At 39.0% G+C, this 13,240-nt stretch overlaps 1 protein-coding gene across 7 annotated transcripts in view; it reads right to left on the bottom strand.

Annotated features, from left to right (window-relative positions):
• The window catches only part of LOC143021745 (SID1 transmembrane family member 1-like), a 407,746-nt gene that overhangs the window by 247,732 nt on the left and 146,774 nt on the right, over nucleotides 1-13,240 (bottom strand). For all 7 annotated transcript variants that reach the window (XM_076179441.1, XM_076179440.1, XM_076179442.1 and 4 more), the window contains one exon: nucleotides 8,356-8,506. In XM_076179441.1, coding sequence (XP_076035556.1) covers nucleotides 8,356-8,506 — 151 coding nt within the window. The remainder of the gene's footprint in view (nucleotides 1-8,355; nucleotides 8,507-13,240) is intronic.

Below are 13,240 nucleotides of genomic sequence, written 5' to 3'. Positions count from 1 at the left end.
GGTGCTCAGATGAGAGGGAGGGTGGGAGGGGTGTGGAGTGTATTTAGGGATGAAATGGGTGGGAGTGTTTTTATGCCTTTCCCTTTTTGGCTACCTCCCTTGGAAGGGGGAAAAAGCCTTGGTATATGTATGTATGTACATTGCACCATGGCACCAAATCCATCAGTCTATTCACCCACCTCTACATCGCATCAAATCCATCAGTCTGTAAGTAGATACCTCATTTTCGGGCTAAAGCTTGGTTCCATCAGTAGCGTGAGTTCCCAAAATGAAGGCATTTATGTGATTTTTTCATATTTTTTCCAGAGATTTTTTTCATTTAAAGGACAAAGTGTGCATGACAAATCCCCAACCAAAAACCTCACACTCCTACAACACACGTTCCAAGACAGCAACCACCAAAAAAAAAAGAAAAAAAAAAAAATTGCACAGTCAACCACTCAGAAAACCAACGCTCTGCTACAAATTTACTCACACTCATTAAACACGATCACACTCTCCCAAAATTTGACAGACATAACGTAGCCATTCACACGCTGTTAGATGATGTAAATTAAGAAAGACACCATACAAAAGTCAAGGACGACAAAACAAAAATAGCGGTTCTCAAACCACGCATTGATTTCAATTAGCCAGTGACATTGTACAATCAGACGCCTTCATTCAAACACAAACATACAACCAGTTCGTAGAACAGTTCAGGAAATCATTCACAGAATTTGAACACTTAGGCTCTCTCTCTCCCCTATAAACACTCGCTAAGACCTTTAACACAGGCCCTTACAACACCAAGGAACGAGCGGTCAAGATCGCAAGTGATTTCAAACAGGAGCTCAAAGCTGCACTCACATCCTCTCCTTGGGTTGAAAATGAAAAAATGTCCTTAGATAACGTATTCTCACTCTTCGTTTACCTAAGACTGATATCACAACTTCACCCAGAAACACTGCAGAAAACAGCTACCATACCCTTCCCTCCAGACTCAATACTCGTAGACTTTTCTAGAAAGTTTTCAGAAACAAGAATGGCAAAAACACAGATCCAACAACAAAACATCCCCATCACACAGACATCCACAGTAGCACAAATCTCACAAGTAAACTACACCAGAGATAGACAAATGTCATGCACACGATCCTACCAATACAGAAGACTTTCCTCCCAACATAGACAATTACTTGATCATAGACCAGGTTCTCTAGCACACCACACTGCTCACAAACAAAAACAAACCAAACCACAAGGTTACACAACTGGTCGTTCCTACGGAACTTGTTGCGGAAGTACTGCAATTTCTTCACAATTTTCCAACAGCAGGACATTGTGGTAAGGAGAAATGTTTATCGCAAGCCAGATTGAAATACTTTTGGCCCACCATGTGCAAAGACATACATGCATACATAGATGCATGTCACTCGTGCATCTCTCATAAAGGTCACATTAGCGGTCATGTACATATACAAACTATCCAACACCTTCTAGACCCTTTGAAACCATTGCCATTGATTTACTCAAACTACCACTCACCTCAAATGGGAATCAATACCTCTTCATCTGCATCAACCATTTCTCACATTTTTGCATTCTCTCTCCCTTAGCGTCCACAATGTCCTCTGCCCCTACACCACACCAAAAACACTCATCTCAGACAACGGCACTGAATTCAACAATGACATTCTCATCAACATCTGCAAACATTTTAACATTACAAAATGTAACACCACACAATACCATCCTAGTTCAAATTAACTCGAACACCAAAATCAGAAGATTTTAAACACATTAAGGCACCTTACCACAGACATACGCTCATCTTGGGATGAACACATACCTATGATAAAAGCCTGCATAAACAGCGCAATCAATACATCTATTTCAGAATTACCCCATTTAGTATTATTTGGGTCAGATAAGAAAATGCCATACGACCTCCTTACGTCAGAACCCATCCCCCGTGTATGATTTTAATGACTACGTAAAAGTTGCATTGACAAACTTCAACACTCTTTTCAAGAAAGTACATGAGTCACTGACTCTCTCAAAATCTGATATGCTAAGACTGGCAAATGTTCACTCTAGGGATTGCACTATTTTTGTAGGTGACATTGTGTACAACACCAACCACCAACCCACATCAAAACTTCCTCCCAAATTCCTTGGACCACTCCGCGTCATTGAAACCCTACCTCATAATAAGATAAAAGCTATCCACTTACGAGAACTCACAGAGGCTTTTACACTTGGACAACATCAGACAACTTCCCAGAGGACTTGACCTGAAGAATATACCTTCTTCCCCTCTTGCACAACCACCAGACACAACTGAAACACTGGTCCTGGAGCTGCAGCGTCTACGTCGTGGGACCACCCCCCCAACCCCAAGAGTTGGGGGCCAAACAGCAGCAACTACCCCTGGCCATCAGCTCTACGCAGGTGGCACCAATCCCCAAGAGGAACTACGCCTGCCTTGGGGAGTACCACAATCCTTTTTCCCAACATGCAATGTTACGTTTTTTCTGCACCGAGGGGTGATTTTCCGGCGATCACCCCTCTTCTTCTACTTTTAGCCGGAGATGTAGAGAGCAATCCTGGGCCCACCACAAAATACACATGCCCAACATGCTCTAAACCCATTACTTCGAGCAGACAGACAAAGGGCTCAGTTCAGTGCAATATGTGCAAAAACTGGGCCCATCTCACTTGTACAACACTTGCTGACACAAACCAATACACAAACACTTGGACATGTTCTACCTGCCCTCCAGTAACCCCACTCCCACCTCCCCAACCACAGCCAGCACCCTTACCACTCCCAATTTCCCTTTGCCCTTACCCCCGATCAGTACTCCCCTTCCTTTGTCCCCGATCTCTCCTTTCCCCCCTCTAACCCAGATCCTATACCTTCCCCACTAACACCCCAACCTCAACCCCTAAAGGCAACATACAACACATACAAAACACACAACATCAACATATTACAACACAACATTGACGGTATTAACACAAAAAAACATGAACTCGAACACTTTCTTAAACAACACAACATACACATTGCAATTATACAAGAAACAAAACTAAGACACTCACACAAAACACCATCATTTCATAATTACACCACCATCAGACAAGACCGGACCGACGGCAATGGCGGTGGACTCATCACCCTGATCCACCACTCCATCTGTTTTGTGGACACAAGTGCCACATCCGAAATTCTCCTCCCTTCCACAGATAACACAACAGAAATCCAATCCATTCGAATCCGCATAGGCAACAAATCAACACTGACAATAGTTAACAATTACATTCCCCCCAATCATCCCCCACAGTTCCAAACACCTTCAGGCCTCAATTTAGCCAACTAGCCTCAATCCCCAACCTGATCATGGGTGGTGACTTCAATGCCAAGTCGTCTGCCTGGTATGTCGATAACTCTGACACAGACAGAGGGCTTGATATACAGACTCAGTTTGACTCATTGACTATCATGAACAACACACATAATCATACACATATCCCACACCAAGCCCTCTATACTCCCTCCTCTCCTGATATCACCTTCTGCTCCCCCTGCCTAACCCCAACAACATTATGGAGAGTGATCGGAACCCTTGGTTCTGACCACCTTCCAATCATCATCACCACCAAAACAAGATGCATCCCAGTTGGCCACAGACACACATACACCAATTACAAGAGAGCTAACTGGGAAGCTTTCACTGAAGAGACAGAACAACATTTTGAAACACTTAACAGTACACCAATCACAAACATAAACAATGCTGTGCACACTTTTAATACAATCATACAAAACACAGACAAGAGATACATCCCTAGAGGCAACAGAAAATCACACAACCCCAACTTCACACTAGAAATCCAAGGCCTCATCAGACAATGTGACACACTTAAACACGATACCCCCACACCTATCCCTCAAAACATAGCAGACCAAATACAAACACTAAACACTGTGATTGCCAATAAAATACACAAACAAAAAACACAAAATTGGCAAAACTTTATCAATACACTTGATCACAAAGCACACACCAGCAAATTGTACAAAACACTCAACAGCATTACACTATCCAACAGTAACACTACACGCTCTCACGCAGCTATAATCACAATAACAGATAATCTACCCTCAATCAGACAACAAGCAAACGCTCTCATAATTCATTTTGCACAGACAAGCCATCTCACTTCTCACCCTGACGACCGACGCACCATTTGACGTAAGAAAGACTTTCCCACAGACTCAGACTATACACCCTTCATAGACAGTCAGCCAAAACACATACAACCACTCCTCGTTTAACGACGACAATTGGGACCAGCACGCCATCGTTAACCGAATTGGTCATTAAGCGAAAGTGCATACATATACGTACATGTACTGTATGTACAATGTCCAGCAATACATGTATCTTTATTTTTGTGTATCTTCCCTCTTTTATACACTACATTAAAGCTTTATTTACTGTTTATTTATGGTGGTTAGGTTCCTGAAATTACCGTATATGACCAAATCCGCGTATGCTGACATTCCATATTGAATACCAGGGTATTTTTTTAGTTTCGACCATGGGCGCAATATAGCAATGGAAAATTAATTATTAATTTTGTAAATTAAAATGTATCAACGTAATATGCAATTTTGTGGGCGGAAATTAAAGTAAAAAATACCATGCTACAAGAAAATATGCTAATGAATGAAGTCGGTAGCATAGGATTGGGACACCATCTTGTCGTCTGCCAACGTCTCTCACGACGACGACGAGGATGAGCCGGATGACATTTAATTTGCAGGTAATGATTTATCAAACACAGGTCAGGTTAGTTTAGTTTAGGTTAAACGAATTCATCATCCTTTTATTTCTTCGACATCGGCATCTATCATAACAAACATGGTGTACCATTCGTCCGACATGACTTCCTTACTTACGAAATTTGTTTAAGCACCTTTTTTTTTTATTTCCGCTCACAAAATTGCATATTACTTTGATACATTATAATTTACAAAATTAATAATTAATTTTCTATTGCTATATTGCGCCCATGGTCGAAACTAAAAATTTACCACTACCAGTATATACTGTACCCCAGGTAGTTTTTGCAGCTTGCAGGATGGTAATGTAGACCTAAGCTTCAGAACACTTTACCTCACAGCTAATATCCACCGTACAAGTTCAATTATAACATTATACAAATTTGCCTCAGCCAACTTAATTATCGTACACGACGTCGTAACTTCAGGAGATTTACATTAAACATCTGTCATAAAGCCCGTTGTAACTCCGCGTCGTCGCTAACCGAGTAGGTTGTTAAACGAGGAGTACCTGTAATACATAATCTCAAGCACTCATCTGCCTGTGGCCCTCATAACATAAGCAACATCCACCTAAAACACATTGGACCTCAAGTTATACACGCACTCACAAACATTGCAAACTACAGCTATTCACGCAACACTATACCCGACATCTGGAAGCGTGGTAAAATAATCACCATTCCAAAACCGAACAAAGACCCAACAATCCCAACATCGCACCACCCAATCACACTTCTCTGCACCCCCTCTAAAGTCATTGAATGCCTAATACTTAAACTTGTCACACCACATATTCCCCTTGCTGATTCACAACACGGTTTTAGGCCACTACACTCCACAAACACTCTTCTGATAAACCTCACACAAAGAATTTTAGATAGCATCAATTCAGATAGGCCCCACCACAGAACACTTCTTATTACATTAGACATTAGTAAAGCTTTTGATGCTATCCCCCGCCACATCCTAACAAATAAAATATATAACACAGACATGCACAATAACACCAAAAGATGGCTGGCCAATTATCTGGCGGGTAGGAATGCTTACGTGTCATATAATGGCCAATCATCGCACATCAGAAACATTAAGAATGGGGTACCACAGGGCTCAGTTCTATCCCCCACACTATTTAATCTATACATGCATGACTTACCCACACCAGACACCTCAGAAATACAAATATCTTCCTACGCAGACAACATAACAATCACATGCACACATCGTAACACAGACAAAGCTGCAGAAATAATCCACCCATACCTTGATACACTCAACACATGGTTCATCACAAAGACTCAAAATAGCTCCATCCAAATCTACAGCGACACTTCTCACCAACTGGACAAAAGAACACAAATACATACCTCATCTCTACATCAACAACACTCTAATACCACACACAAACACGCCAAAAATACTTGGTGTAACATACGATACATCCATGTCTTTCAAACACATCACAAACATAAAAAACAAATGCACACCTAGACTTAACACACTTAAGTCAATCACTGGAACAACATTTGGAAAAAACAAAGAAACTAATATAACAATATACAAACAATGCATATGCTCAGTGATGAATTATGTGAGTCCTGCATGGGCTCCTAATGTCAGTGAGACACACCACAACACCCTTCAAATCATACAAAACAAAGCCCTAAAAACAATTACAGGCTGCACAAATACAACACCTATAGACCATTTACACCATGAAACAAAAGTCCTCAAAGTCAAGGACCACCTCGACATGAGAGGCACACAAACACTAGCCGCAGCCACCACAAACACATCACACCCGCTACACTACATAGCAGAACACCCACACACACCAAGAAGCATTAAAACAACACCCAAAGACCTTTATCACGCACAGATACTCTCTTCTCTTCCTCCACAACCACCAAATACCAGCCTCTGGAAACATATTCATAATCATATCACTCACCGCTCCATTAACACACTGAGACAACACACTGCTGCATGCCAGACCCCCTGATATCCACCCTTCTGAATCCTCTCTCCCACGAAAGGATAGAGTCCACTTGGCCAGTCTGCGGTGCGGCCACCACCCAGCACTTCTAAGCTACCAGAACAGGCTGGATGACTGCATTGTGAACAGCTGCCCAGGATGTAACACTTCACCCCATACCATACAACACATAATGGAAGACTGCATTATACACAATCATGCACGCAAACAACACAACATACACTCTATAAAGGATTTGTGGGGAAACCCAGTTTCAGCAGTGGCATTCCTTGGGGAGACGGGACTGCTCGGACAGACAGTCTAGGGAACGACAACAACAACAACAACAACAACAACTGAAACACTAGACAGAAACACCTCTACCACTCCACTGATCCCTATACCCCATTATAGCCTAAGAAATAGAATTGTGTAAAGTTTCACTTGGCCCAAAAATTCAGGCATCTATTTCCATCCAATAAATCTCATTCATTCTCATCCATATCATGCCATGGAAATCATCTCTTTTCTGTCTATGCTTAACACCATTGCTGCCACCTAGGAAAGGTCAACACCTTCACCTAGAGACACACTCCTTCCATCTCCTCTTACAGTTCAGACATCCAGTTCTATGTGAAAACCAAAGAGAGAGTGTGTCGCGAGGCCGGACACATGTAGTGATGCCAAGCCATGTTGGAAACTTCTAGAACTTCTAGAATGATGCAGTCTCCTTTCTACCTACATCTAAACAAGTATGCGCATACATATGCACATGCTTGCACCATAACAAAGTAAGATGGTAGTCAAGACCTGACAGACACCAAGGGTAAAGCGTCGTGGTCAAGTCTATTGTCCTGAGACTCCAAATTATCGGGGTCATGACCTCAGATGCGCACAGCTATCACTAAACCTTGATTCCTGCCAACACTATTGCCATTTCGACAATAAATTTCCACAAGTTTTTTTCGCACCAGTCCACAGTCAGACACATATATATAAATGATACAAGTGATGTATCATCATTCTCTGTTATCCCTATATGTAAAATAAAATAATTTTGATGTCTAGTCTCACTGGAACAGCAACCATGTAAATATTTTTCCCTTGCTGGACTGATGTATATAATGAACCATTCCTCTTTGGAGAGTGGGAGATAATAAAGAGAAGAAACCACTCGCTTGTTTCCACGCCTCCAGAGAAGCCACTACCACTCAGACGCTAACCATATGTTGTGAACACACCATCCAACATATCACTGACACTGAGTATTCCCAATTCAAGTTGTAAAAGGCAACAAAAATGGGACAGGAATACACTAGGTATCATACACTCTGTAGTCCCCAGGGCAATGGCCAAGATACAGGTATGACCTGTCATCCATGAGGAGCCAAGATAAGAGGGAGGGCGGTGAATAGGAGTGGAGTATGTAGGGAATGGAATAGGTGGGATTGGATTTTATGCCCTTGTTTTTTGGCTACCTCCCTTGTAAGGAGGAAAAAACATTGGTATATGTAAGATTCCAATTGAAAATTGAGATTCTAACCTAAACACAAACTGTCATCCATCAGGGGAATAACAACAACAAAAACACCATTTTTGAAGTTCTCCTTATTTGCAACCATAGCAGCACTCTCCCTGAAGGTCTGGTACTTTCCTTGGGACCTTGCATCATCTGGCATTGTTTTTGCTGGGCACTAGAGAAAAAATATACAAAAATAAATGTAGAAAAATTAAAATAGAATCAATAAATATATCAATATACAAATGTATATGTGGTTAGGAAACTCAGGCTGAACCAAGAACAGTAATATAATCTTCCACTATGAATACACAAGTTGAAATGTAAGATTACATTAGTGTTCCTGGTTCAACCTGCACTTCCTTACCACCTGTTCCACTCTACTGTCTCACCTTCAAACAATATACAACTACTTTTGATATCATACATATAATATGATATTTGTGATATATACAACTAGAGATGCAACTCAAAAAAATAATGTGCTGTTTGAAAAAAAAAAATGACAAAAAATACATGGATATTTTCGTTTTTTTTATATATATATTGTTTTAGAACAGCTCAGCATGGAAAAGAACCATATTACAATAATTTTTCTATGTTAGCATATCAAATAAATCAGTATACCCCTCACTTAAGGTTTTCTATGGTGTTAGGGCACTTCCATTTTTTGTGGTTTCATGTTTTGATGTGTTTTATTTATTTTACAATGTACAGTTGCCCCACTTAGTTTTGGCACAACGAGGACGAGCCGGATGACATTTAATTTGCAGGTAATGATTTATCAAACACAGGTCAGGTTAGTTTAGTTTAGGTTAGACGAATTCATCATCCTTTTATTTCTTCGACATCGGTATCTATCATAACAAACATGGTGTACCATTCGTCCGACATGACTTCCTTACTTACAAAATTTGTTTTAGCACATTTTTTTTTTCCGCTCACAAAATTGCATATTACTTTGATACATTATAATTTACAAAATTAATAATTAATTTTCTATTGCTATATTGCGCCCATGGTCGAAACTAAAAATTTACCACTACCAGTATATACTGTACCCCAGGTAGTTTTTGCAGCTTGCAGGATGGTAATGTAGATCTAAGCTTCAGAACACTTTACCTCACAGCTAATATCCACCGTACAAGTTCAATTATAACATCATACAAATTTGCCTCAGCCAACTTAATTATTGTACACGACATCGTAACTTCAGGAGATTTACGTTAAACGTCTGTCATAAAGCCCGTCGTAACTCCGTGTCGTCGCTAACCGAGTAGGTTGTTAAACGAGGAGTACCTGTACCTTAAAAAAGGTGACAAACAGCAAACCTCTCAAAATGGTGTAGCAGATGACACATTTTTCTTGACTTACTAATGACATCTATCACTCTTATTTGACAAGTAATACAATTAATATACATTGCAGAGGAGAGAGAACGCAGGAATCCATTCACGTAGTGGTCGATGGTAGACTAACAACCAGCTTCAAGCTGTGAGTGGTGTTGAGTGCAGTGACAAACTAACCAAAACTAACCCGTATACTTATAAGTTATGTTATAACCCTATTATTAAATCAATTATTTTCATTTATTTATTCAGTAGAGGGCTTGTGATCCAATTATGTTCTGTTAACTGTGTTGAAAAAAAAAAAAAAATTAATCGAGTTTTTTTTTTATCAAAAAAATATATTATTTTTTTTTTAATCTCGTCCAAATTTGTTCAAATATTAAATATTTAGTATATGAAAACAGGTGCAAGTATGTTATTTATCCCTCCACATATGTGCATCTATCTTATTCAAAGAGGCATTAGACAGAGTATAAAAATAAACAAGTAATTGACCATATAAAGTCACTGTCAGATGCTGCAAACCTGCAACAATTGTAGATACTGTATATGGGCCAGTATGGCTATTGGCTGACTACCTCACAAAATTTACCTTTTATCTTAGCATACTCTTCAAAGATTAAACACTCCAATTTCCCATAGTGACCCTGGATGTTGCCTAAACACAGATCCGCCACTTGAACAGTGGAAAAGGGGTTAACATAGTAATGGGGGGAAACTGTTGTACTCCCCGCCACTCATCAAGGCTCAGAGCTTAACTTTTTGCTCGCTAACCCTTAGCTTTAACCTACAATATAATTGGATCACAAGCCCTCTGTTGAATAAATAAATGAAAATAATTGATTTAATAATAGGGTTATAACATAACTTATAAGTATACGAGTTAGTTTTGGTTAGTTTGTCACTGCACTCAACACCACTCACAGCTTGAAGCTGATTGTTAGTCTACCATCGACCACTACATGAACGGATTCCTGTATTCTCTCTCTCCACTGCAATGTATATTAATCGTATTACTTGTCAAATAAGAGTGATAGATGTCATTAAAAAGTCAAGAAAAATGTGTTGTCTGCTACACCATTTTGAGTATTTCACTGTTTGTCACATTTTTTAAGGTAGTTACTATTTAGCAAAAGAAAAAAAAAAAATGTAAATGAATAGACACAAAAATCTAATAAAAAAGCATACTGGGCAAGTTGCTATTCTTGTCCAAAACATTTTTAAAACTGTGACAAAATTAAGGGAGGCAACTGTACATTGTAAAATAAATAAAACACATCAAAACATGAAACCACAGAAAATAGAAGTGCCCTATCACCATAGAAAAGCTTAAGTGAGGGGTTTTCTGATTTATTTGATATTCTAACATAGAAAAATTATTGTAATATGGTTCTTTTCCTTGCCGAGTTATTTTAAAACAAAATATATAAAAAAAAAAACACGAAAATATCCATGTATTTTTGTCAAGTTTTTTTTTTGCAAAAAAAAAAAAATAAATAAGTTGCATCTCAAGGACTTATGATTGTAGGTTAAAGTTAAGGGATAGCGAGCAAAAAGTCAGGTAGAAAGTAAGCTCTGAGCCTTTATGGGTGGCGGGGAGTACAACAGTTTCCCCCCATTACTATGTTAACCCCTTTTCCACTGTCCAAGTGGCAGATCTGTTTAGGCAATGTCCAGGATCATTATGGGAAATTGGAGTGTTTAATCTTTGGAGAGTATGCTAAGATAAAAGGTAAATTTTGTAAGGTAGCCAGCCAATAGCCATACTGGCCCATATACAGTATCTACACTTGTTGCAGGTTTGCAGCATCTGACAGTGACTTTATATGGTCAATTACTTGTTTATTTTTATACTCTGTCTAATGCCTCTTTGAATAAGATAGATGCACTCATGTGGAGGGATAAATAACATACTTGCACCTGTTTTTATATACTAAATATTTAATATTTGAACAAATTTGGACGAGATTAATATATATATATATATATATATATATATATATATATATATATATATATATATATATATATAAAGCAAGTAAAAAAAAAAAAAAAAAAAAAATCATCTATAGATACAACCATCACACAGGTAACACACATACTACACTGCTCCACATTAACAATCCTTAAACAACAAAGCACTTCTTCCCTGAACGACATGTGGGCTCACTCAAAAACAATAGCCACTTACCAGATAATTGTGGGTATTCTGTAAGACAAACCTGGGTGATGTGCTGATTGATTGATTAGTTTAATGACCCAATTACTAGGGTTCTGGTGTATGTCCTCCTCCCAGACCTTCTATGTCTTGATTTTATGTGGGAGATACAGAGTAATGTATCTCTAGTCCTTCCACTCTATCCTATCTAGTACTCTTTTATGACATCCACAAGAACAAGGTGGTAGAATTCTTTGAATACCCCCAACCACAACCACCAGTTGTGTATTTACCTAATTGTAGTACACAGGAAAGGAGCAATGCTCACTGGGTCCCATCTCATATTCTCTACTTTTTATACCTAGCCTCAAAATAATGTACAGTTCCAACTTTTTCTATATCCTTGATTTCCAATTATCATATTCAATATGTGTGTGTGTTTTACCTAATTCTAGTAAACAGGAAAGGAACAATGCTCCTTGGGTCCTGTCTCCTATTCTCTAATCTTTTTATCATACTAGCCTCAAATTCATGTACAGTTCCATCATAATCTATATCCTTGATTTCCAATTATCATATTTAGACTTGAACTCATGTATTGTTTGAGCTTGGGCTATATCACTTCCTAAGCTATTCCAAGTATTTATGCATTTATTTGGAAAGTTGTATTTCTTCACATCCTGACATGTGGTATTTCTAAATTTGCCCCCATGACCTCAAGCACTTCAGTGCAAGTAAAATTCTTGCCTGCAGCATCAGCTCCCATATGTACAACTCATCACACTACTCGCATTGTAAAATATAGTCACTGCTGTATTACTCGTTCTCTTTTACTCTGAGTACCCATTTTGTGACTTACATATTTTCTTGAATTCATTACCTGAACTATGCTGATAAAGTTTTTCAATGTACTCATCCACCTTTTTGGGTGTGAAGCCTTCAAAACCTGCCATCATTAGTGTAAATACAAGAACAAAAAGAAAACACTTTCATGTAAACAAACTAGGATTAATTCTAGTTGTGTGTGTATTTACCTAATTGTATTTATCTCCCCACCTGGGGTATTGGCTGCATGTTACTGTACAGTTAAAAGCTGCTCAGTAGCATGCAGCTGATACTTTAGGCTCTATATTGAGCACCCCTATGGACCAGATCCAAACATAATTTTGCCTGTGATAGAGGAAATCTCTATTCATGGAGAAATTATACCTTATTATACTGTGACTGTCCATCTGTTATGCTGTCTCCCCTACTCCAATACTGTCCTGTACCACTTCTCTGAATGTTCATTTCATTTTTTTTTTACCGAACCCTGTGGTGGGGGAAAAGGATATTGACACAGATTCCCATAAAAGGCAACAAAGATGGGACATGGATAGGACTAGGTATCCTACACTCTGCA

This window comes from Oratosquilla oratoria, chromosome 42, assembly GCF_046742065.1.
Source record: "Oratosquilla oratoria isolate Oo_2021 chromosome 42, ASM4674206v1, whole genome shotgun sequence".
Classification (NCBI taxonomy): domain Eukaryota; kingdom Metazoa; phylum Arthropoda; class Malacostraca; order Stomatopoda; family Squillidae; genus Oratosquilla; species Oratosquilla oratoria.
Note: the sequence above shows the minus strand (reverse complement) of the source record. Positions and strands in the feature narration are given on the sequence as shown.